The sequence below is a fragment of the Pituophis catenifer genome, unplaced genomic scaffold (assembly GCF_029215685.1).
Source record: "Pituophis catenifer annectens isolate HBS135680 unplaced genomic scaffold, rPitCat1.0.hap2 SCAF_8, whole genome shotgun sequence".
Lineage (NCBI taxonomy): Eukaryota > Metazoa > Chordata > Lepidosauria > Squamata > Colubridae > Pituophis > Pituophis catenifer.
In genome coordinates this window covers 83,841-108,014 of record NW_027256888.1, presented here as the reverse complement: position 1 = coordinate 108,014, position 24,174 = coordinate 83,841, and the positions used below count along the sequence as shown (strand labels likewise).

Below are 24,174 nucleotides of genomic sequence, written 5' to 3'. Positions count from 1 at the left end.
CCAGAAGAGCATCTGCCACATGACACCCCAGACTTAATACTTGTTTACTAGACCAAAAAAAAATCTGGACAGTGGAAGTTGCAGTAACTGGAGAGAGCAGCATAGAAGTGAAAGAACTGGGGAAAATCACAAAACCCAAATATAAAAGGACTGTGGGAAAAGAAAGCAAAAGTAGTAGCAATAGAAATAGGCGCCTTAAGTGCAACCCCCAAAAATATAATTGACAAAGTCACCACTAGCCAATTGCCAAAGACTTGGAGCAACCGACACCGTCAAACAGTGACTCTGAGACCGACGGCTGCCAAGTATCTCTCAGACAGGCTGGATGCTGGAGAAGAGGCGAGTGTAAAGCCAAGGGCAAAAGGCATACAACTTGTTGTGGTCCACCGGTGGACTGCCCTGCGGAGCTGGCAGCAGAGTCTGACAGTGAGGAGGCTGAGGAAGAACATGAGCCAGTCCTGGAGTCTAGGGAAGGTTCAGATGAGGGCTCTGCATCGGAGGCAGAGAAGGGGCCATCTGGGAGGTACGTGCTGCCTCCAGAGCCTCCAGAGTTGGACCACAGCGAGGCAGAGGAACAGGGGGAGCCTGTTCCCAGTGTGCGCATGCGCAGAGCTGCCAGAAGGCAAGTACAGCTAAAACAAAAGGGACAACTCGGGAGTAGGGCTTGGAGATGATTGGCGCAAAGACACATGGGCCTTTGCAGGAAGCAACGTTGTTAATTCTGTTCAGTTTAAAGTCTGAAGCTCTGTTTGATTCTGGACTCCGTGTGGCTTTGCCAATTAGGTCTTTGGCAGCGTGTCAAGGGAGATAAAGGTGGGTGGTTATCAGCCTTATCCCGAAGGACTCTTTACAACTATTTGGGACTCATCTGTGAATGAACAGAATTCACAGCTGTTGTAATAAAAGGTTTATGGGACTACTCCTGTGTTTTACTGACTCAGGAAGCCTAGGTCGGAACACAACTGGACTACTGTAACACAGCAAATGCACTCAAGAGATAGGGTAAATTCAGCAGGTTCTCAGCCTCTGCCTGAGCTGCACCAATAAATGCACATTTAGTGATATAGTTAGAGATGATATTGATCCCAAACCAGTCAGACAATTTCATGGCTTAGCAGAATTGATTGTCCTGACCATTTTACTGTTTCAAACATCCAACAGGAGAGAGTCCAGTCATTCGAACAGAATACTAAAACATTTTTCAGACCTTTCTGAGCCTTTAAGCTTTGGAAAAGGGGCTCCTAGCTGCTCCACCCCAGTCTCCGTGAATGGCCAAAGTCTCTGATCAGGCAAGAGTGCCCTGGCCGAAGCAGCAAGCAAGTCCCAGCAGCCAGCAGCCAGAAACCCTGCAGCCACTTGGCCTGGGCAACTTTCTCTCCCTCTAAATGGGCTGCAGTGGTTGCACTTGGAAAATCCTCTCTCTCGACCTCTAAATGGTGCAGTTCCAATCAGGAGAACTGATTTTAAAGCTACCATTTAAATAGGCCATAGGAAACATGTGTTTAATGAGAACGTACAGAGAAAGGCTGGCTGATTTTGCTGGAAAGACTAGAAGAATGTGATGTCTTTAGAGCACTGTTCAAAATAATCTGGGAAAGTATGCATGGACAGAATCAATACCGCTTTGCTTGAGATTTGACAGCAAAGAAAATACGGTATCTATTTTGTTTATTCTTGGTGGCTTGAATATATAGATATTTGCTTGAAAAAACATCCCCTTTGGCACTGACTTTACAACTTGCATACTTTAGGTTTATTTAATCAGGAGCCACAGGGTAAACCTTAAGTAAACCTAGGGCTTTGAATATCATTGTGGCTAATGCATGAAAGCTAATTTAATTTTATAAATCAAGTAAATGTGGGCTGAAAGTTCACTATTGTGCAATACAATAAGGAAAAATAAAACTTTCCAACAAATGGAATAGAAGAAAAAAAAAATAGCAAATTCTTTAGACAAAGAGGAAAATGCCTCTAGGTTATGAGACTAACTAAGACACTCGTAAGAATTCCTGGTCTTTTCCTTTGGATAGCTTGAGAAAAAATCTTTAACATGCATAAAGATGATTTCTCCAGCTGTCTAGTGAAAGCCACAGCAACTGGATAACTGTGTCTCTCTCCCCTCTTCCTTCTGCTCAGGTTTAGGATCCTATAGAGATCATCCTTTAGGGGATTTTCTGCTTCCCCAAGGTGGTCTCTGTGCTGGGACATAAGCTGGCCAATGCTGAATTGCAACTCAGGATAAGAGGCCAAGGAGGATGGCGCTTCCCTTCATTTTCCCTCCCCTCCCTTCATTTTCTTGCCAGGTAAACTATGTCCCTCTAGGCTATTTTCCTCAAAGCAGTGGTGGGATTCAAATAATTTAACAACCGGTTCTCTGCCCTAATTATTTCTTCCAATAACCAATTCACCAAACTGCTCAGAAAGTTAACAACCGGTTCTCCCGAAGTGGTGCGAACTGGCTGAAACCCACCACTGGCTCAAAGTATTCTTCAAACCACGTAGTAGGTTGTGATACAAGCGGCCTAGAGTTTGTGGCAGTGCGTCCAACTGACTCTCTCACACTGGTTGCAGTGAAGGACCGCTCTGCTCCTGGGTCCACAGGTGGGAAGGCAGGTCGCAAGAGTCATGATATGATCATGCAAGTTACATAATTTGCACAGTCATATTTTGTTGTGTGTAGCATCAACCTAACTTGGATCAGAGAAATACATGTATGGAACAGTCTCTCCTGGGCACAGTTGTTGGGAAGGTGAGATTTAAAATGCTCTCTGAACTTTTGGCAGAGAGAAGTTTCTAACCGGCTTCCCCTATTAATTTTAATGCATTTAAAAAAAACAACCTTATAGCTTTTATTTGGAGCTTTATTGTAGTTTATCAGTGAGTGTGTGTGAATGAATATGATATTCTACATAGTGTTATTTTAGGTCGTGTTAATATTCCCTCATTCCACTGCTCCAGACAAAAGATGGTATCTCTAAGGAAGCAGCTTTTCAAAGATTTAAAGGGAGTTTTCTTTAGCACTTCAGCCACGAAAGTCAGGAAAGAATTGCCTCTGCATTGAGGTTAATGAAGAACAAAGGCCACTTTAGACCCAAACTGGACTGGTGCAATTAAAGTCTACTTACAACAATTGAGGGCATTTCATAAGCTACTGCAAGGTGGGGTTTTGATGTCTGATGAAAAGATTCAATCAGGAATTTCAACGCAAAAACTGCTAACTTGGCTAAAAGGTAAGAGACTTCACATGCTGCCAATCTGTCTGCCTGGAGCCATTCGTTGTCTTCAACTGCATGATATGTAATCTTTGTTTGATTGTCCTGCTAAGTTCAACAAAAGAAAAAATTCTCAGGTCCTCAAGGTTTATTTGAAATGTCATCAAGAACTGTAATATACCGTATTTTTGGGCATATAAAATGCACTTCCCCCCCTAAAAGAGGGTGAAAATTTGGGTGCGTCTTATACACTGAATGTAGCCCCACCCACCGCCAGCCCCCACCCTTCAGCCTCCTCATCCTCTCAAACGGAGCTTTTGGAGCAAAAGGAGAGCCTCTCAAACAGCCTCCAAAAGGTCTGTTTGAGAGGTTACCTTTGCAGCCTGATTGGGGGTATTCCGGGAGGTGATTCAACCGCCAATCAGCTGCTCCTGCTGAATCAGGCTAATGTGCTGAAGCTGACCAGGCTGTTTGCTAACAACGCTAGCCAGATTTATACCGATGGATGCTGGTAGGCAGAGGCAGATTTTTTTTTTCTTATTTTCCTTCCCCAAAATTAAGGTGCATCTTATACTCCGGAGTGTCCTATACTCCAAAAAATATGGTATTTGTTTTTATTTATTATAAGTTTTATTAGATATATGCTCACGGCAAAAGAAATACCTCCTCCAACTTTCCCCTTCGCCCTGGGAGGTAGGTTGGCTGAGAGATCTAGGTTGGCTCAGAGTCACCCAGGAGCCTCCATCCGGCCTCTTCCTGGGTCCGCTCTATCCCACTGGCTTTCTGGTATGTCTAAAAGCCACCTTAGGTTGCACTTTATTTATTTATTTATTTATTTATTTATTTATTTATTTATTTATTTATTTATTTATTTATTTATTTATTAAATTTTTATACCGCCCCCTCTCCCGAAGGACTCGGGGCGGTGAACAGCCAAAATTAAAAACACACAATACAAATATTAAAATACATTAAAACAAAATTAAATTATCTTAGGCTTCTCCAATTTAAAACCCCGTTACCCATAAAATTCACCCAATTAAAAATTTTTTTTTAACCTAGCCCGGCTTGCTGAAATAAAAAAGTCTTCAGGGCCCGGTGGAAGGTCCGGAGGTCCGGGATTAGTCGTATCCCTGGGGGTAGCTCATTCCAGAGGGCGGGTGCCCCCACAGAGAAGGCTCTTCCCCGGGGGGTCGCCAGCCGACATTGCCTGACAGACGGCACCCTGAGGAGACCCTCTCTGTGGGAGCGTGTTGGCCGGTGGGAGGTTATCGGAGGCAGAAGGTGGTCTCGTAAATAACTGGGTCCTAAGCCATGGAGCGCTTTGAAGATGAGAACCAACACCTTGAAGCGCACTCGGAAGACCACTGGAAGCCAATGCAGCTCACGCAGGAGAGGTGTCACGTGGGAGCGCCATGTCGCCCCCGTAAGTACCCGCGCGGCCGCATTCTGCACCAGTTGGAGCCTCCGAGTGCTCCTCAAGGGGAGCCCCATGTAGAGAGAGTTGCAGTAGTCGAGGCGGGAAGTAACGAGGGCATGAGTGACCGTGCATAGGGAGTCCCGATCCAGAAAGGGGCGCAACTGGCGTATCAGGCAAACCTGATAGAAAGCCCCCCTGGCCACGGCCGTCACTTGAAGGTGGTTTCCATTAACCAGGTAAGGTAGGCTCCTACTAGAAAAGGCAGGCAGCATGCGTGGCCAGGAGGGCCTTTGCACACCTTTGGGTGGCACACCGGCTGCACCCATCCCTGCATTCAGAGGCTCTGCTCACAGTCAGTCATGCCCTTGGGACTTTTCCTCTGGATTACTGCAGCAGGTGCTACTTGCGTCTCCTCCTGAAAAGCACCTGGATATTTCAACTGTTGCAAAATGTGGCTGCATGGGTAGTAAAAGATGCCGCATATTCCACACATGTAGCACACACCACTGCTGCACAAGCTGCATTTGCTGTCAGGGTGTTTCCGGGTGCAATTCCAAGTGCTGGTTATCACTTTTAAAACTCTCCAAGTCTTGGGCGAAATTTTCTTCCCCATGGACCATTTTCTCCCCATTGTTTTCTCCCCATCCAATTTGGCCTGGCAGGTTGCACGTGTTGGGAGTCCCATCAGCCAAGGAATGTCGGGTGGCAGGAACCAGGAGATGCGGCTTCCCTGGTGTGGACCTTAACACTTCTGGTTTAGCTAGCATGCTCCATGCATGCCATTTTACGATGGCACGAGAATACAATTTTGTATTTCAAAAATTTAATGCAATGTTTTTGTAGTAGATTACAACTGCCAATTTATGAAGAAGCTAGAATCAGCTGCTTGTTATTATCCCCTGTAGTGCAGTTTACTAGATCTTTTCTCCCTTTATAAGGAGTTTTTAAAATTTATTTATAAATATTTTATATTTTATTTTAATTTTAGATTTACATTTAATCTTCCAACTTTCATCTCAAGCAACAATATTGTTTCTAACAGCTCTTTGCCATGGATCTTTGGCATTCTAAAATGTTACCGTGCTGAAAAAAACTATGCTTAAAGGAGTCTTTTAATTTATTACACCACATTTATATACTTCTCAATCTTAGATTCTATATGGTGGACAAGTGAGCAATCATTAAAGGAGGGAGGGAGGACTATCTTTATTGCTCCCAACTGCTCCCCCAGCCAGCTGGCCATCTGCAAAACATCTCCCAATGGTTAAGTGACACCACCAGGGAAGGACAGGGCTGATGAAAGGATTTTAAGAATAGCCCACTGTATCTACAATAGTAAATAAAATCTTCTTCAAATCGCCCCGTGACGTTCCTGTCATAATGCTTTACCAGTCTTCTCCTGGGATGTTTCTGAATTTCCCAAGCTAAGCCATAACCCTCAGTTTCCCACATGGTTCCCCATCCAAATTTTTGCAATTGCAAAACTGCAGCAGCAACATCTGGCAATCCTGCCTGGGACTCAGCCAGGATCAAGCCTGGTTAGTACTTGGTCACCAGGGAATACTAGAACACTAGACCACAGTGGACCCCCAGCAAAAAAGCCAAGGAAAAGGCCATGGCAAAAGACTTCCCTGCCAAGAAAGCCTTGGGGTTCTCCCTACAAGTCACCCCCGGCCGAGTTTAACTCCTGGGCTTGTCTGCTTTTCATGTCCTAGGAAAGAGGCTGCTCTGCTGAGGTTTTCCTTCTGGAATAATGCACAGAAAAAGCAGAGAGTATCCTGCGGGAGACAGAAACATGGATTCAGGACACGCAGCAGGAGGAACTCCAAGAGAAATCTGAGGAAAGTCTTCACTAAAAAGGAAGCGTGGAAAAAGTTAGTGAGATCTTCCAACAATGGCCAGATAATACGGGCTTCACATCAGTGTTAAGTGTTAAAACTGATTTAATTTCTTCTTGTAAATAATGACTACCAACCAAGCATGTTTGTTTACTTCCCTGGCAGAGATAAAAGTCTCCTCTCTGCCGAGGAGGCTCCATTTCATCTTCCTGGCCCAGACTTGGTAATCAGCAAAGAACTGGCGCATCTGGAACAATTTTGGTGAGTTGACTTTTTTAAAAAGCTCTTGTTCTTTAGTTATCTTAAAACTGTGATTAACACACCACTAATCCATAAACATGGAAAGTGAGCTGCCAGGAGCTTCAGTGGTCAGTGGTCAGCTCTACGGCACACTATAAAGATGGAGGATTTCTTTTGGGTCTCTCGTTGCTGGACTAACCCGGCTGAAAGCAGGAAAGGCAATGCCTGGAATCTGGCTTTCTCAGCTCTGTATTGATTTTGGGAAAATATTTATTCCAGCTGTTTAACATTATCTTACAGGTGCTGTGCTAAAGTCTTATTTTGACTGAAGAGAGAGAGAGAGAGAGAGAGAGAGAGACAGACAGACAGACAGACAGACAGACAGACAGACAGACACCCTTTGGGGAGCCTGGACCATCGCAGGGTCTCCCTCATCCCTGGCAGGAAAGGATGCTGGCTGGATCCTTTTCTCCCTCAGCAGCAAAATGGAACACGGGTTCTGTCCCCAGTTGAGACCTTTACTTGGGCCGGGGGTGGGTGTGTGGGTGGGTAGAAGCAGTGGGGAGAGGTCCCAGGTCTTCTGCTGCCAGATCAGGTTGTCCTCAACTGTTCTCTGCTGTTGCTCTTCATACATGGCTCCTGGGATCCTTTTCACTGCTTGAAATGGAGGAGAAGCTCCCCCCTCTAATCTCTGTGTGGTGACCTCTCTTCCTTTTGGATAGATGCCCCATGCACGTGTGAATGGATGCGTCTGTACCTGGTGAAAATGTCCCAATAAAGTAGTTTTAAAAAGGATTGTTCTGAGGGCCATCTGTATCCCTTCATGTCTGCCCACTCTTGGTCTACTTAGAGTCCCATTGCTTAAATCCTTGTGAGGGGATCCAAGGAGAGGATCTTCTCTTCACAGCCCTGCCCTCTGGGACACCATCTCCCCAGAAATCCAGGCAGGCCCTGCCCAGACCTTTTTCCCCTTTGCTTGGGATAGGGTGGGTGGGTGGTGGGAATCAGGCACTCGGTGGGCATGTTGTATGCCAAAGGTGTGTTGGTTGTTTTGCTCTACCTGGGGTCAGTGTGCTTTTAATACTATATGCCACTCTGAGATATTATGAAATCACTGGACTAACAAATTTAGTAAGTATAAAATAAAATTAATAGTGCTTGTTTGATAAGACCTTCTCTATCTGTCTTCTGACACCAGAGATGAGATTTTGGTTTATATATCTCAACAGTGCCAGCTGTAAGGGACGCTAGAGCTGCTGGCCAGAAATGTTTTCCACTACTGCAGTTTGAGCCTGGCTCTTTGAGATGGGATGAGCTCCCGCCTCTCGTTAAGATGCTGTAATAAGCCAATAATCAAAGCATCTGCCTCTTTCACCTCCTTTCTCTTCCAGACAGCCTCCCATCCTCTTCCTCCTCTTGTCTTGGAGCATGCCCAGTTACGGGACCGAGGTTGCTTCTGTTGGTTGCCAGAAAAGAGGGGCATGAATGGAGGACTCTCCTTTCTTAAAACCAAAGGCTGGATCATTCCTCCACCACAGAGTGTGGCTTTCCAAAACCAGCACAAGGAGACTCCTTCCTTCGAAAACAACAGCTGGCTTTTCCCAAGTCACCCTGTAAATGCCCGGGGTGGCCTCTCTCCCACTCAAGGCAAGGCAGCAGGAGGAGCTATTTTGAGAGCCTTTGCTGTCAACAAAGCAGGCCTGACCCTCAGCATAAATCCCTGCTTTTCTGGCACCTTCTCCCTTTCCTTGCTCTGCTTATGCGTCTGAAGGACCTAAAGCAGGGGTCAGCAACCTTAAACACTCAAAGAGCCACAAAGGTCCTAACCGGAAGCCTCGGTTCAATTCTGGAGCCAACCAGAAGTCCGGTTCCCCCACCATAGAGTCTCCTCCTAGCACAGCATCCTTTTTCCTCTGCTGACTGGAAGTCAGTTCTCCCCCACCATAGAGTCTCCTCCTAGCATGGCATCCTTTTTCCTCTACCTGTCCTAACCGAAAGCCCTATCAGTTGTGGAGCAGACCAGCAACAGGGAGCCACAGCAGAGGGATGAAAGAGCCACATGTGGCTCCAGAGCCGCAGGTTGCTGACACCTGACCTACAGGGAGCCCTGAGGATGAAGCAGGTCTTCGTTTCCCCAGTCCACTGCAATGGTCAATCAGGAGCCCCTGGGAAGTTCCCCAGCCTCTTTTCCTTTCATTTCCCAGAAACTAGTATTAAGGGCAAGAGTTGTCTTACCTTCATGCTGGTAGAGAATCAATATTTCCTGCTTATGAAAATATTATTTTGATTCCAAATACTAACAACTCCTTGATCCAACTTAGTCCTCCATGTGCAGAGGTTGGCTGGGATGTCACTTTGGGGGATTTCAGAATAAGGTACTTGGCTCCAGAGGACCCTTGCCAGGCTAATCTTTCAGGCAGGTGTTAGCAATGTATTTTTTATGGGCAGCCCTTGCAACAGACCCAAAAATTACAAAATACAGTTGTGAGAATGCTGGCAAGTATAAATATCAGGCATCCTGTAACATAACAGTGCAGCGCTAATTTTCTTATATTAGAGCTGGAATTAAAATAGCGCTGCCCTATTCGGTTTGCAAAAATGCAGCTATCCTTTAGATGGCAGTAACAAGATATAGAAAGGGCTAGTTGATTGCTGCCATCCAGTGGTCATCTGAATTGTTACAATTGAGAAATGGTTTTGCAGTTGTGATTTAGTCATAACCACAAATCATGTTTTTCATGGCCTGCCTGACTTCAGTCCAACTCAGAGTTCCTCGAAATCCTTGCTTGTACCCTCAGTCATAGTAGCTCACCAGCCTGGCCTTCTTTTATCTGCCCTTAGATTTTCTAAGCATCAAAAACTTCTCAGGGAATCTTCGCCTTCTCATTATGTGTGCAAAACATGTCAACTTCAGTACATATTAATATTTGTAACAGCAGTCTGGTTTCACTTCATTGACAAATGAATTATTTATTCTTTTTGTGGTCCAAGCTCTTCCCAAGCGTTTTCTTCAGTAACATGGTTGGCAGGTGTCACTTTCTCTTTGTTCAGCCATTCAGGTGGTCAAACTTTCACAGCCAGAATGTACAGTTGGAAAAAACCAAAATCATCCTAATTCACACATTCCAGTTTTCTAGAGCATCTCTGAGCAAAGTTTAAGATTTTGGTTCTCAAGTCCTTAAATGGATTCAGACAGATACTTGATGTGGAAGCAAAGGAAAGGAAAGAAGAAATATGAATCTATTTGGCTGTATTTTGAGACATTTGTGTTTGGGTATCTTTAAATATTAGATAGGTGAATGAAAACATTTCCAACTTTTTCATAAATTGTTAATGTCCTTACATTTTTAAAAGTATTTTTAATGGGTGATACACATTTACTGATTTTATTAGTCTGTAGCCTTTCACTGCTTAGTTTGCAGTCTTTAACTGCTTTTAAACTATTAGTGAGTTAATTTTGTTTTTATTTGCATTTGAAATATTATTGTGCATAGCAAATATGTGGGTATGAATTTGAGCTATTCTAGAAGGAGGGACAATTATTTTGCTCTAATCTTTTTCAGTGCAGCTTATCCCATCGGTCCCAATTCCATGAAGTGGATCCCCATTCAATCCATTCAGCCTCTTCAGCTTAAGACCCTTTGCCTTTTCTTGCCCAGAAATGCAGACTTCAACAAGAAAGTTTTCTTCACAAGAAAAACCTTAAAAAGAGAAATCCCCCTTTAAAAGCATACCATTGATTTCTAGAAAGAGGTTTATTTGGGGACAGGTCAGGAGAAAATACCAGAATCCCAAAGAAGGCGAGTGAGGTCCCCTGATTTTGGCAGATCTGCAGCTGGGTTGAGTGACCCAGCTCAGGGTCCCTGCCCTGAACCCTTAGAGCTTCCTTAATGTGGGGTACCCGGGGTCTCCCAACGCCTCTGCTTCTGCTTCTGCTGCTGCTGCTCACCCAGGGGTGTTTCAGTGGCTAATTTAGGTGAAGCTAGTGATAAAAGAACCGGCAAGACCTAAAGCAGATGATAACAACAGTGCTCTGGAAGGTTCCTTTTCCTGGATAAACACCCCCCCCCCCGCTGCCTTTCGGGGTTACTGTTGGTGCCTCTCCAGTGTTCCCTTCCAGGAATTCCTTTGCTCTTCTTAAAGCCCCCCATCCCCGACTTCTTTAGCCGGCTCTTTTCCAACTGTCAGCTAATTACACAGTTGCCTCTCCCGTTTAAGTCGTCAAAGACGTCTCCATCACTTTGTTCCTTTTGGGCAGCTTCCCCTATTGTGCTCCTCGGACGCCCAACAGGGCCGATATTAACTCTCCGTTAATTATACCCCCTTCTTCCTTTCAGCCCCGGCCAATCCCGGGGGCAGGTAGGCGGCCGTCCCTTCGCCTCCATCACTGTCGCTGCCCACAAAGGGATCAATGAAGACGCCTCGCGTCCTGTCACCTCCGTCGGACACGCCCAGCCCCCCCCCCCATGGCCTCTGCGGTGGGAGGGGGAGAAGCCCGGCTTTGAAGTGCTAATCAGGCCGACGAGCTCGCCCAGAGGGCAGAGCCAGGCTCGGCGGCGCCTCCCGAGGCCGACGGCCCTTCTCCTCCGTCCGCCGCAGGACGCGGCAGACCATCCAGGCGCTCGGACCGAGGCCTTTCTCGGCCGAGCGGGAGGCTGAACCGGCCCAGGCGGTGCGCTCGCTCCTTTTTCGCGTAGAAGATGGTGGGCGAAGGGCTGGGAAGGATCCTGAAATGCTGCTGGAGAAAAGAGGGAACCCCTCTCTCCAAGAAGGAGAGACAGTAAAAGATCCCTCGGGCAGTGGTGGAAATGAACCTCTGCCGCCCCCCCCCCCAATAAAGACCGTGCCCGTTTGCTAATAAGTGGCGGGCTGGAGAAGGGGGCTTGGGTGGATGGGTGTCTCCTGGCAGATTGATTGAATCTTTGTTGGGTTTACGACTGAAGGGAGGAAGGTGGGGAGACTGTTAATGGCTTGGAAGCTATAATGTAAGAACAAAATCAACATTAATTTCCTTTTGTACCTGGTTTAGGAGTTCTTTTACCTTCTGGAAACTGTTACCTCCAGATGGTAAAAGAAGCATCTTGGCCCTGCTGGCTGGAGGGCAACCTCAAAATTCACTAATGGGACAATACCTAAGATCAGCCCCCCCCCCCCCCCACCCAAGGTAAACATCTCCTCCTCTGGCTCAGCGATGGATGGATAAGAAACAAGAAACCCCCAAAGTCGGCCTAGAAGACCTGAGCCAGTAAGCGGAGAGAGAGGCTGTAGCCTCAAATGACAGCTGAGCCTGGCAAAGAGCAGGAATAAAGAAACATTCATGGTAACCTTAATCAAACCATCCTTTTTTCTTGAGGAAAATCAGATTATCTTCATGGTGGGTGAGTTGGACAGCCATAGAAACCTATTATTTAACAAATAATAAACAAAGAGGCATTGGCTTTGTCCCTGAAAACTTGGTATAGTCTGACACCCAACACAAACGACGTCTCCATCTTGGAATTCTCTTTGAAGTGCAAATCTCATGGCTGTCCTAGTGGTTAGAGTTCTCTGCTTTTTCTCCAGCACTTGTTTTTGTAACACTTTGGCTCCTAAACAAGGTGAAAGCTGGCACGATTTCTTGTGCCATTCGGCTGGTCCTAACAACAAAGCCAGCAATGGAAGCTGAAGCAAAGTTGTACCTGATGCTGAAGGAGAGACCTGGCCCACCATAAGAAGAAAGGCTGCAAGGTCCCACCAAGGGCAAATGGACTCAGTCCAGGGAACAAAATCCAATCTGCTGTTGCAGAACCCACCTAGAAGGCCATCGGAGTGAGCTTTCTCAGGTCCAGACCGTCCAGAGATATGGGCAATGCAATAGCCACACCTCCCACCCCGCCCCCCTTTTTGCTTCCCTCTAGTGATAGAGGTCTGGGTTTGGAAAACGGGCTCCTGAAGTCCTAATTTGGAACTCACACAGGGTACGTTTCTAGCAGATCCCATTTCCAGCATTAATCAGGACCCACAATGGCAATTAGATTTCCTTACCCTTGTCTCCCAGAGCAGGGCACGGCAACTCACATTTAGGAGAGGGAAGGGCGGACATTATTGCTTAGGTTTTCTGTGCAGACGTGAAGCTAATGATGCTGTGTAGCACCACTGAGTTTCTTCAGATGCGGGTGATGAAACTGATGGTGTCATCGCCAGAAATTTGCTGGAAAATGTCCACTTCAGTCATAATATCAATGATGGGATTAATCAGTTCATGTTAACACGGTGATTATCCTAAAACAAAGAAGGAACATTTCAAAAGAGTAATCCAGACTGAGAAAGTGAGGCAAAACTGTTTGGGCTTCCAGAGAGGTCATGGTTGAATTATCACAAAACTCTCTTTATTCAAAGCAGATGCTTATTATGATTAATTTAGTGTGAAAAGTGAACCAACATGCCTATAACCAAGACTGTCTCCTCAGTTATGTAATAAGACACCTCCTCATTATATCCACCAAGGATGATTGTTATTTTCCTAGGGGCTCTAGAGCCACAATTTGCCAAAATCCTCCTCTTCTTCCAATGTTTTTGATGGTATCATACTTCAGAGGGTAAGCCAAATGACCAATAACAAAAGAATTCAAATAAACATCAAATTAAATGAAAAAAGGCATTTCTTGCTGTCTCTGTTGTGCATACCCCCTTTCTCCTCCTAAGAAATGGTGAGCCTGAGCCCCCTCCCTCTGCAGAGCTCTGGGTCTGCCAGAAGCCAAGGGCCCTTCAGATGCCTGCCCCCACAAAGTCAAACCGTGCAGGGCCTTCTTTCCTCACCTCTTTTACACAAGGGCCCTGAAGGCCAAGCAGCTCAATCTGCTCTTTTGTTTGGACCCCCAGGCGGTTAGGAGACATCTCGAACGGCAAAGGGCTACCATGAAAATAGCAACCCGTGGCTTGGGGAGGCGGAACAAATGCCTAAGAGACAGCCTTGTCCTGGGAGTTTCATGGCCCCAGAGAGAGGGACCCAGGGCCCTGGAGTGAATGGGGATGATTCCCGTTACACAATCTTGCCTCCTGCTGGGCAGGCAGGCAGGAGATCAGTGGCAGGCAATTCGTGTCTCCTGTACAACAACATCCAATATGGATACCAGCAGCTATTCCAGTGGTAAGAATTCAGAATCAGCACTCCCTGGCGGGCTTTGGAGGTGCCCTTGGTCATCTTCGTATTGCCATATCAGAGGACAAACACTTAACTTTTGAGGATGGAGATTACAATACTGAGACTCTTTAGGCTAAGTTATTTTTTTCTTTCAGCTCCCTCTAGTGGCCTCACAAACACACGGATTTCCCCCCCCCCAAAAAAAACTTTAATTCATGGAAAAGCTTCCAGACACCCAGCGTCCCATTTAAACTTGCAAAAGAGTCTTGGACTTTCATCTTTTATTTGCGGAGGGCCAGTGCTCAAGAGAGAACCCAATCCTGCCCCAGAAGGAGAAATCCCTGGCTGGGGTTCCCACTTTGCAGGTAAGAGAGGGACCCTCTTCGGAAACCAGTCATGGAGGGAGAGGCAGGCAAAGGCGACATTCCTTTCAGGAAGCCCTGGAAGAACAGGGGTGACAGGGTATGTGTGTGTGTGTTCCGACAGGAATAAATTTCTTGAGGGAGGAGGCAATCTTTCCTCCTCTTACAAGTGACTACAGATACGTCTAATGATCCTAAGATGTGTCCAATCAGGCCTGGCCAATAAAGAATTCTGTTGTGTTCTATGCTGATTGGAGATATAAATATTTCAGTGAATAGAATGCGTGTGTATGGAGAGAGAAAGACACAAATGATGGATGATCCAACTGATCGATAGACAGGTAACCAAAGTTTGGTGATCTCAGACTCTAAATGCAGAACTCTGGAGTGATTGATTCATGAATACGTGAAGTTTGAGAAAAACCTACAGCAAAAATTGAAACATTAAGATGTTCTGTATCCTGGCATATTTATTTATTTATTTATTTATTTATTTATATTTCTTAACTGCCTGTTTTCCTTGCATAACATCTATTACTGATTTATAAACATAATACTTGATGTATGTTTAGCAGGGCATGCAATGGTTCCACCTGCTGAATCTAACATAGGGACAAAGAGCTGACCTTGTGCTCAAGCACAATTTTGGAGAACAACTATAGTGCTCTTGGTCAATCCAAAATGTTAATAAACCTCAGACCTGAATATTTAAGGAAGTAAAACTGAGGTATTAGCTTTCTTAGGAGAATATCTATCTGTATACAATTATTGGGCAACTATTAGTGTGCAGAATTATTATGCAACTAAATGAAAATTTGCCCATCTCACTATTTGCATCTGTTAAAGTGAGAATAACCAAACAACTCAAAATGTACAAATAAACATTTCTGACATTTAAAATAATAATAATGATCAGTGACCAATATAGCCACCTTTATTTTCAATAACAGTCATAAGCCTTCTATTCATGGAGTTGAAATGGAACTCTGTGCCCATTACTGATACAGCCACGGTGCCCTCCATCTGGTCCATCAAGAGTCACTCTCATCCTTAAAAGTCCATAAAACCTTTGAAAAATTTGTCTTCAGGTATTTCTTGCCCCAGTCTTTCCGTTTCAACTTATGTGTCTTGTTCAGTGGTGGTCGGGTTTCAGCCTTCCTTACCTTGGCCATGTCTCTGAACACTGAACACCTTGTATTTCTGGGCACTCCAGGTAGGCTGCAGTTCTGGAATATGATAGCACTGGAGGATAATGGGTTCCTGGTAGCTTTACATTTGATTCTTCTCAAATCTTTGGCAGTTAAGGTGCATCTTTTTTTCTCAACACGTTTCTTGTGCCCTGTTGACTATTTGCAACAAAACGTTTGATGGCTCTGTGATCATGCTCCAATATCTTAGCAATTTCAAGAGCGCTGCATCCCTCTGAAAGACGTTTTACAATGTCTGACTTTTCAGTGTCAGTTAAATCTCTTTTTTGACCCATTTTCCCTGAGGAAAAGAAGCTACCTAATAATTAGGGACATCTTGATATGGGTTGTTGAAGTCCTTAGGCCATATCCTCCCTCATTACACAAATACACATCACCTGATATGCTTATATCCAGTAAGCATTCAAGTTTATACAATTTGGAGGTGGAAAATATGCATACAAATGATATGGTCAAAATACTCACTTGCCTAATAATTATGCAGAGTGTACATGTGCATTTCGTTCCTAAGTGAAGAATTCTGTGCTTGCTTAACACACCCTTACTTTCAGCCTGTTTCTCCCACTTTATCTATCCATGTAGTTTTGATATATATTTTCCTCTTCTAAAGTAGCAGCTCTCCATTCCAATTTTGTGTCCTTAAACCTGCAAATTCAAAAGGTAGTTTCTCCACATCTTCTTCCAAGACACAAATAAAGATATATAGAAAAGCAGAGGATTGTATAGGAAGCTTGTTTGATGCAAAAAATGGATGTAAATACAGTATGCAAAACTCATTGGAAGGAGCCAGACCTCCTGGGCTGCTCTCATCCCTTTCAAGGCGGCTCTGGATTATGAGCCCAATGCTTCCCAACAGAGCCACAGGGCTCTTGTTTCTCGCATGCTCTGCACAAATTTCAGGGATTTGATAAGCAAGATGTTTGCCAGCTTTCCTGAAAATAATTTGTATTCACTTCTACAAAATTAACTTAGCTTATTTTGAACACAGGCCAATGGCTGCATCTGATATTACTACCGGTAAGAAAAAAAAAATCCTAACAGGACTGTTTCTTTTGCTGACAAACCTTGATTTCAAGGGAGCACAGTAAGCTATCTGTCTCTAAAATAAAATTTAGCATCAAATTTAGCTCACCACTGTGAGCTACTCTTCTTCCCATGGCAGAAAAGTATGGAATAAATAAAATGCAATCTTATTACAAAATCAGGGAAAAATAACTTTTTCTTCTAGTAAGAAATTGCTACAACTGGTATGTCTAAACACGGGATGATCACTAAAGCAGTAAAGTGTAATTCTCTGGGATTATATATTATATATATTATTATGGGATTATATATTATATATATTATTTGCACAAAGAATTACATATTTTTATGTAAACTATAATATAGTTTACATAAATAACCAATATAGTTTACATAAAAATATGTAATTCTTTGTGCAAATTATACAGGTAGTCCTTGATTTACGACCACAATCGAGCCCAACATTTCTCTGCTAAGCGAAACATTTGTTAGGAGAGTTTTGCCCGATTTTAAACCTTTCTCGCCACAGCTGTTATGTGAATCACGGCCGTTGTTAACTTAGTAACAGGGTTGTTAAATGAATCTGGCTTCCCCATTGACTTTGCTTGTCAGAAAGCCACAATAGGGGATCGCCTGACAGGGGGACACGGTTGCCAAGCATCCAAATTTTGATCACACGATCTCGGGGATGCCATAAAGGTGTGATAAACGGTCATAAGTCGCTTTCCGTGGCGTTGTGACTTTGAACGGTCGCTAGATGAGCTGCTGTAAGTAGAGGACAACTTGCAACCTCCTTAGAAATCATTGAAACAAAATCCTCCTCCGTCTCCCTTCTCCAAAGGATGCGTGGAAAATGCTCCGGGAAGGATCGGGCCCCTTTCAGAGAGCCCGGAGGGGCCCTCGGAGGGCCGCGGGGCGGGGCCGGGGGCGGCGGCGGCATCCGGGCAGAGAGAGGACCGGGGTGGGGGAGTTATTCCTCTGCCTGCTCCCCTCCCCCGGGGGCATCCAGACGCTCCCCTCCCCTCCCCCCCCCCCGCGATCTCCGGCCGCCCTTTTGCCGGCCCCTCCCCTCCCCCGCTCCCTCCCCCTGCGGGCCCGGCCCCTCCTCCCTTCCCCTCCCCTCCCCTCCCGTCATGGCGGCGGCGGCGGCGGACATCACGGCGCTCTTCAAGGCCTCCGTCAAGACGGTGAAGACGCGCAACAAGGCGCTGGGCGTCCCGCCCGGAGGAGCCGACCCCACCGCCCTCTGGCCCAGGCGCGCCCCCCGGGGAAGGGGAGGCTTCTCCGCCCGCGCCCGCGAAGTGGTGAGTGGCGAAGGGCCTCCTTGCTTAGGCCGCTTCCCGCCCGGCCTCGGCCCCGGGGGGGGGTGGGGGCTGCGGGGAGGGGAGCCGGGCCTCGCGAGGAAAGGGGGAGGCGGCGGGCCTGGGTGGCCCCCTCGCCCGCGTGGGCAGTCGGAGGGAGACCCCCGCCACGGAGGGAGGGAGGGAGGGAGGGAGGCAGGGGGGCTCTCCGGGGAAAGAAGGAGCCGCCGGGTTCGACTCCAGGCCGAGGGAGGGGGGGAGGGCTGCGGGGGTGAAGGAGGGGGAGGAGGAGGAGGAGGAGGAGGAGATCCACCCCCCCTGGCCCAGCCCAGCCCAGCCCTGGAGGCTCCGGCGGTAGGTTTGGGGCGGCGGGGAAGTCGGGAAGCCTTGGGACTCGGCCCCAAAGGAGGAAGGCTCTGGGCTTCGGAATCGGCTCCCCTTCCCGGGAAGAGGAAACTTCCTTTGCGGAGGAAGGAAGGAAGGAAGGAAGGCCCAGAGGCCAGAAGGAGCCTCGCCGCCAGCCTTGCAGAGCGCCGGGCGGGACGGGATGGGCCTCGCCCCCGGCAGGGCTTCCTAAGAGAGAGAGAGAGAGAGAGAGAGGGGGGGGGCGTCTGGGTGGGGTGGGGGGCTCCCCTTGGCCGGGGGCGCCTGCCTTTGGGTTCCCGCCCGGACCAGCAGCCTCTTTTTCTCTGCTGGTGGCTCGAGTTGAGTGTGGGGACCAGACACCGGTCAATCTAGGTTTAAAAGCTTTGCCTTCTGTGGTTTGTATTGGAGAGTAGTGATCTGCAGAATTGTTCATTTTAAAGATTTTTAAAATTCTAAACATTCAATTTCCTGTTCTGATAATTTTAGATTTGTTTTATTTATTATAAAAATAATAACTCAAGGCAACAATACCAAATCCTCCTGCTATTTTCTTTACAACAACCACCACCAATCGCTGAAACTGGTTCGGTTTCCAGTTCAGATAAGCTCAGGGTGGCCACCAAGAGAAGCAACACAGACACATTCTGAAGCTCTGTTTTGAATTCGAATCCTTCCAACTTTTCGTGTGAATTGAGGTACTTTCCTCGGTCAGTTTGCAGAAATATAACCGTGGGTCCTGTGTTCTCCCCAGTAAATATGCATAGACTAAAATCACAGTCGCTTCCATGGTTAGTGTGTGCATGTTGGCTTCCTTAAAAACCATGATAACCTTCAAGTATCTTCCTTCTCAACTCCTGGACTGCCTCTTCCAAATACTCAGTCCCAATGAAATACCGCACTGCCTCCTTTGCCTCCAATGGCTGCAGGTGATGTGCAGGCCAGGACCAGCTCTCTTGCTTCACTTTTTTCTGTGCTGTTCCCTGCACGTCCCTGCATTCGTTTTGCCATCCCCGTCGGGACCCTTTTTCTCAGAATGAGGATGCTGAAGCCTGGGCTTCCCCTGAAGGGCAGCTATTCCATCCGACTGTCAAAATTTGTGATAAGGACGCACCTGCTTTTCTTTTTTTCTCCAACCTTCGCCCCCTTTTTTTCATGTTTACACGTTTGGAGTACTTTATTAAAAATCTTACTCATTACTGATATTTTCAGGGTGAAAATACTTTTGATAAATATTAGAATATGCCATTCTGAAAAATGGGAATTGTCAATAGAGATTTAACACAAAATATAATAGGTTTATAATAAGAGCAGATTGCAACTGATGTTTTGCTGTACTGAAAATTATAACAACTTTATTTCCTGGGTATCTGCCTTTCCAGGGGCCAGTTTTGTGTCCAGATGAAGGCAGAATTGAATTTTATTTGCAAAATACAGGTAGTCCTTAACTACTTACGACAATTGCAGCAGCCCCATGGTCACCTGATCTAAATTCAGAGGCGGATGATGACTATTGCAGTGTTCCGAGGTCATGTGATCACCTTTTGTAACTTTAACCAGCATAGTCAATTGGGAAGCCAGATTCACTTAACGACCCTGTTACTAAATTAACTGCAGTGATCCACTTAACTGTGACAAGAAAGGTTGTAAAATGTCTCATTTAACAGAAATTTTGGGCTCAGTTGTGGTTGTAAGTCAAGGACTACCTGTATGCTTGTTTTAAGTTTGCAAAATCCATTTTAAGTGCCTTATGAGTGGGTGTGTATTGCAGCATCTCTGTTTTAATTTTAATCTCCTTTGGTCTTTGGCGACATTCATATTCTTGTGTGGCTTTGCTGGATTCCTGGAAAAAGTTTTAGTTCAGGCTTTCCTCCAATTGTTCATGGCTGAAGTCCTATTTATTCTGATATAACAATGTAAGTTAAACAATACAATGGAATTGCTTTATCATGCATATTTTTTACATGTATCTGTTATTTGTTGTAATACCATAATTGTTATATCATACATGTTATTCATGGGGAATATTTTGAAAATCTAGTGTAAACAAGGAAATGTGCTAAAATTATTCTTTCTATAGAAAAATGGCTATAAAACAATAAAATTACAATAATAAAGTTATTGGATTCTGCAATAAACTTATTCAGATTATTTAAGAATTAAGAGACAATCAGATTTAAGCAGTAAATTAAATTGGGGCAATTCATAAACACTGTTTAGATATACTATTCAGTTTTGGTGTCTGAAATAGTTTGGCTATAATTATTATTGTTATGACCAGTTTGTTACATTCGTATGGGAACAGTAATTGTACAATCCATACAGTGTAGACAGAAATTAGTTTTTGTAATTTGTTTCTGTTTTGAGTATAAGGAAATGGCATATACCACATGAATTCTGTTCAGCGATTTGAAGCAACCATTCTTACTTTACACATTTTAAAAAAGCTGGCTCTTTTTCTGGATGTTTTGCAGCCATTTACCAGATACATTTAGCAAGTCGGTTTTTTCCTCAGAGGGCTGTGAAAACGCTCCATTGATGGGTCTTGTCCGGGCAGCCCTGGCCTCAAAGATAAGGCCACTGACTGTCACAGCAGGTTGGCATGATTCAATGGGTGACCCTCCTGCATGCCTGGCCCAGGAGCAGGGAGACCCAGAGCCACCCGGTTGCCGTGGGAAAAAAAATAGGACTACCTGCTTGGTCCTTCCTATTTCACTTTTTAACAGGAGGTTTTAGCAGCCTGATTTATTTTTATCTGGTTGTTTATTATTTTATATTTTTAGGAGGCTGAAATCAGCATGTCTGAGCCCTTATTATGAAGAGAACATTTATCTGTATGGATTGATTGCAATGGACCTCTCTGGCCAGCGTTTGAGACAAACAAGGTTATACTTTGGTATTGTGGAAAAATGGTTGAATCCAGAAGTACCAAGGATTAGTTATTTTTATAATTTATTCTTTGAGGATGCCATGCTAAATTTTAAAATACAATACGAATAACCAAAAGATATGATTGTAATAAAATATGCCAGTACAATATCATAGTTAAAAGTAGACTAAATAATGCAGCGGACAAGAACAGCAGCAATTAAATGGTGGATAGCAAGAACACAATCAGTAATTTTATTGAGAAAAGATTGAAGAGTGTCTATTGTTCATTTATTATTTATAAATTGTATTTACATAGCCACCCATTTCACAATCGACTCACTCTACTGTTCATGTAATGTGATTCTGATGTATACATTGTGGGAGACAATTTTTGTAATGTGTGTCTGATTATCTGTCTTTTATATTTCTGTGAAAAGAATTCACTTCTTTGCAATATATTGAAGTTTTGTAAATCTTTGCCATTGAGTAATATCAAAGCTCATGGACCCTTTTAAATTTTAAAGGGGAGTTGAGCGTGAGTCAACAAGTAGCTCCAATTTTTGGTGCTTGTTTAAGGTAAATCATGAACAAAAGTCTTCCCACATGTTATGTTCCAGTGTAAAAAAAAAATTAAGGTTCAGTAACTGATGCAGCAACATATCAGTAATAATTGCAGCCCTGTAATTAGCGTTAATGTTTTAACTTTGCTATGTAGGCATTTTGGCCCATTGCTTCATTGCAGACTTGTTTGATAACACTTGGGGTTTTTTATTACACGGCTTTCCTATCTTAAGTCCCACCACAACATTTCTGTGTGATTTAAGTCTGAATCGTGTTTTGGCTTTTCCAAAATGCTGGTTTGATTCTTTATCATTCTCTTGTAGGCTTCTCTCTCTTCTGTTTTGTAAGGGATCATTGTCTTGCTGCAGAGTTCTCTTGTGCTTCAGCTGAAGGATAGATGGCCCGATGCTCCGAGGTGGAGCTCATGCTTCCTCAGGGACAGTAAACAGTCCAGGCCTTGAGTCAGCAAAGCATCCTGGAATCACAATGCTGCCACCTTTGGTGCATGGGGTGGCATAAAAACTGTTGTGGAATTCATGGTTTTGTTTCCATTGGACGTTAGCAGCTTTGTAACCCAGGAAGTTTCCTTGCTATCTTACCTGTGTCCATCGCATTTCTCCTGGTGTTTGAAGGGCTTCTTGGAACACTGGAAGGAAGCACCGGGGCCCTTTTGCTTTACTACCCTCTCAGGAGCCCCATTTTTAGTCAGTGCCTTTCCAGTGATGGAATCACGAACCCCATGACAGGAAAGCCAAGAGAGGCTTAGAGGGTCCTGTTTTGAGATTCTTCATGGCATCTAGAGCAATTTTAGAGTTCAGTTTTGGAGTGATTTTGACTGGATGAGCACCCTTGAGATTCTTTTCCATTTCAAGACTGTGGATTGAAGCCTCAGAAATCGGTCTGTAGTGTTTTCCAGACTGATCGACATCAGGAACTTTTTAATGAAGGTCTTCAAACATGCCTCTTGGACCCATGTGGCAACCCCTGAATTATGACAAGAGGAGTCAGCTGGGGACAGGACTGGCCCACATCAGCCCTTATTGCTTAATGAAGCCCTCACGCATCTTCCCTTTAACGTAAGTGATGGGGAAGGTTTGATTACTTGGCCCTATGGGCACATGGCAGGCTGGATGACTTTGTCTAGGAATAAATGAAATAAGCACCGAACTTTGGGGGCTCTTGCTGACTCAGATTCAGTTATGTATCAGCAGGATCTCAAGAGGTTCTGGTAACATTCAGTGTAAAAGATACGCAAAAAAAATCAGAGGGTGAATATTGTATTCCACAGGACTGTACAGACCAGTGGTTTCCCCATCTCTGTACCAGGTCCTGTAAGTACTGTAAAAAACAAGACCTCCTTTGTGAACCTCCCAGGCAAGGCTCATTTTTAGCTGTGTGTTCATCTTTAATGTCTCCGGGACATTCATTGGCGTATGATCCTGCGGGTGAACCATCCCAGCCTGGCTTGTGTGTTGGAAGATTGTCGTGCTGCCAGCTCTTCTCCGGAGCTTGCAAGTGGGCAAAGCGCAGAGGGCAGACCCTGAGCTTGGTCTGGCCTTCGGAGCCGAGAGAGACGGATGCCGTCTTTTGCAATTCTCTTTATCTGCTAATGCACGTGAGTAGATTCACGACCTTTTCATTTGAAAGAGGGACATGTTTTCATTGTGAACCGATATCACGAAGATGAAAATCTGTTCAGATGAGACCCTTTGGATAGGTCCTTCTAGGAAGCTTGTGCTTTTGTAGGTTCCACAGAAAGGTTCAGAAGCAATTCAGTTTTTTTGGGTGGTGGTGATTGTTCATCAACAATCTTTTGTAGAAGAATGTCTTTGAGGATCTCATTTCTTACCATTTACCAGTACCAGAATTTCTCACAATGTTGTCATCTTGTTAAACTGTTTCTTGCGAGCATTGCCTTTGTTTAAATTTTAAAGTTCTATTCTAGGCAAACTTCATTCTTTGTCCCTCTTGAACACCTTCCACACTCACTTTATCGTGGCACATTTCTATGTTTTGTGAAGGAGGAAAAGCAGTAAGCTGTGGAAGGAAGGAAAATATCTGTGGAAGGAAGGAAGGAAAATAAAAATAAAAGGAAATATCTCAGATAACTTTGCTGAGCAAAATTTTCAAATCTAATTCCAAATACGATAGCCGCTATACAGTATTTAATACTGTTTCGTTATTTAAGTTTCACTTAACTTGGCTGTTTAAAAATAATGAGACGAGAACTGTCAAAGTTATAATATTTGGAAATAGATCTTAAAGATATAATGATATTTGTTTATCCTGAATTAAATTATAGAAAATTCCATGGGAGGCAAATACTTCCTCAACACAGTCCAATCCAACATGGCATTCAAACTCAGTTATTCAACTAAATATAATAAATGCAGCTTCGTGTTTTTGTTATAAATTTCTGAATGTGTTATTTTAGTGTAAATATCAAATTTGTTTTTGTAAGGAAAATAAAATAGTACAAAGGAATTTTAGATAAGAGATGGCTGTCAAACTTCTGGATCCTGGGGGGATTTTGTAGAAATAAAATGAAAGTTAGGATTGAAACTGACTCTTTTTAAACATGAGAGCCAGGAACTTGATAAATGTATTAGGATTTTATTATTGGATGGGAAGTGCTTTCTTATATTTTGGCCC

General features: G+C 44.6%; 1 protein-coding gene across 1 annotated transcript in view; it reads left to right on the top strand.

The window, feature by feature from the left end:
- Positions 1 to 17,540: 17,540 nt before the first annotated feature.
- Positions 17,541 to 24,174, top strand: part of STX18 (syntaxin 18) — a 32,913-nt gene continuing 26,279 nt past the window's right edge. Inside the window, exon 1 of the mRNA XM_070948797.1 lies at positions 17,541 to 17,730. Within this exon, the coding sequence (XP_070804898.1) occupies positions 17,560 to 17,730 (171 nt within the window). The 5' untranslated portion in view covers positions 17,541 to 17,559. The remainder of the gene's footprint in view (positions 17,731 to 24,174) is intronic.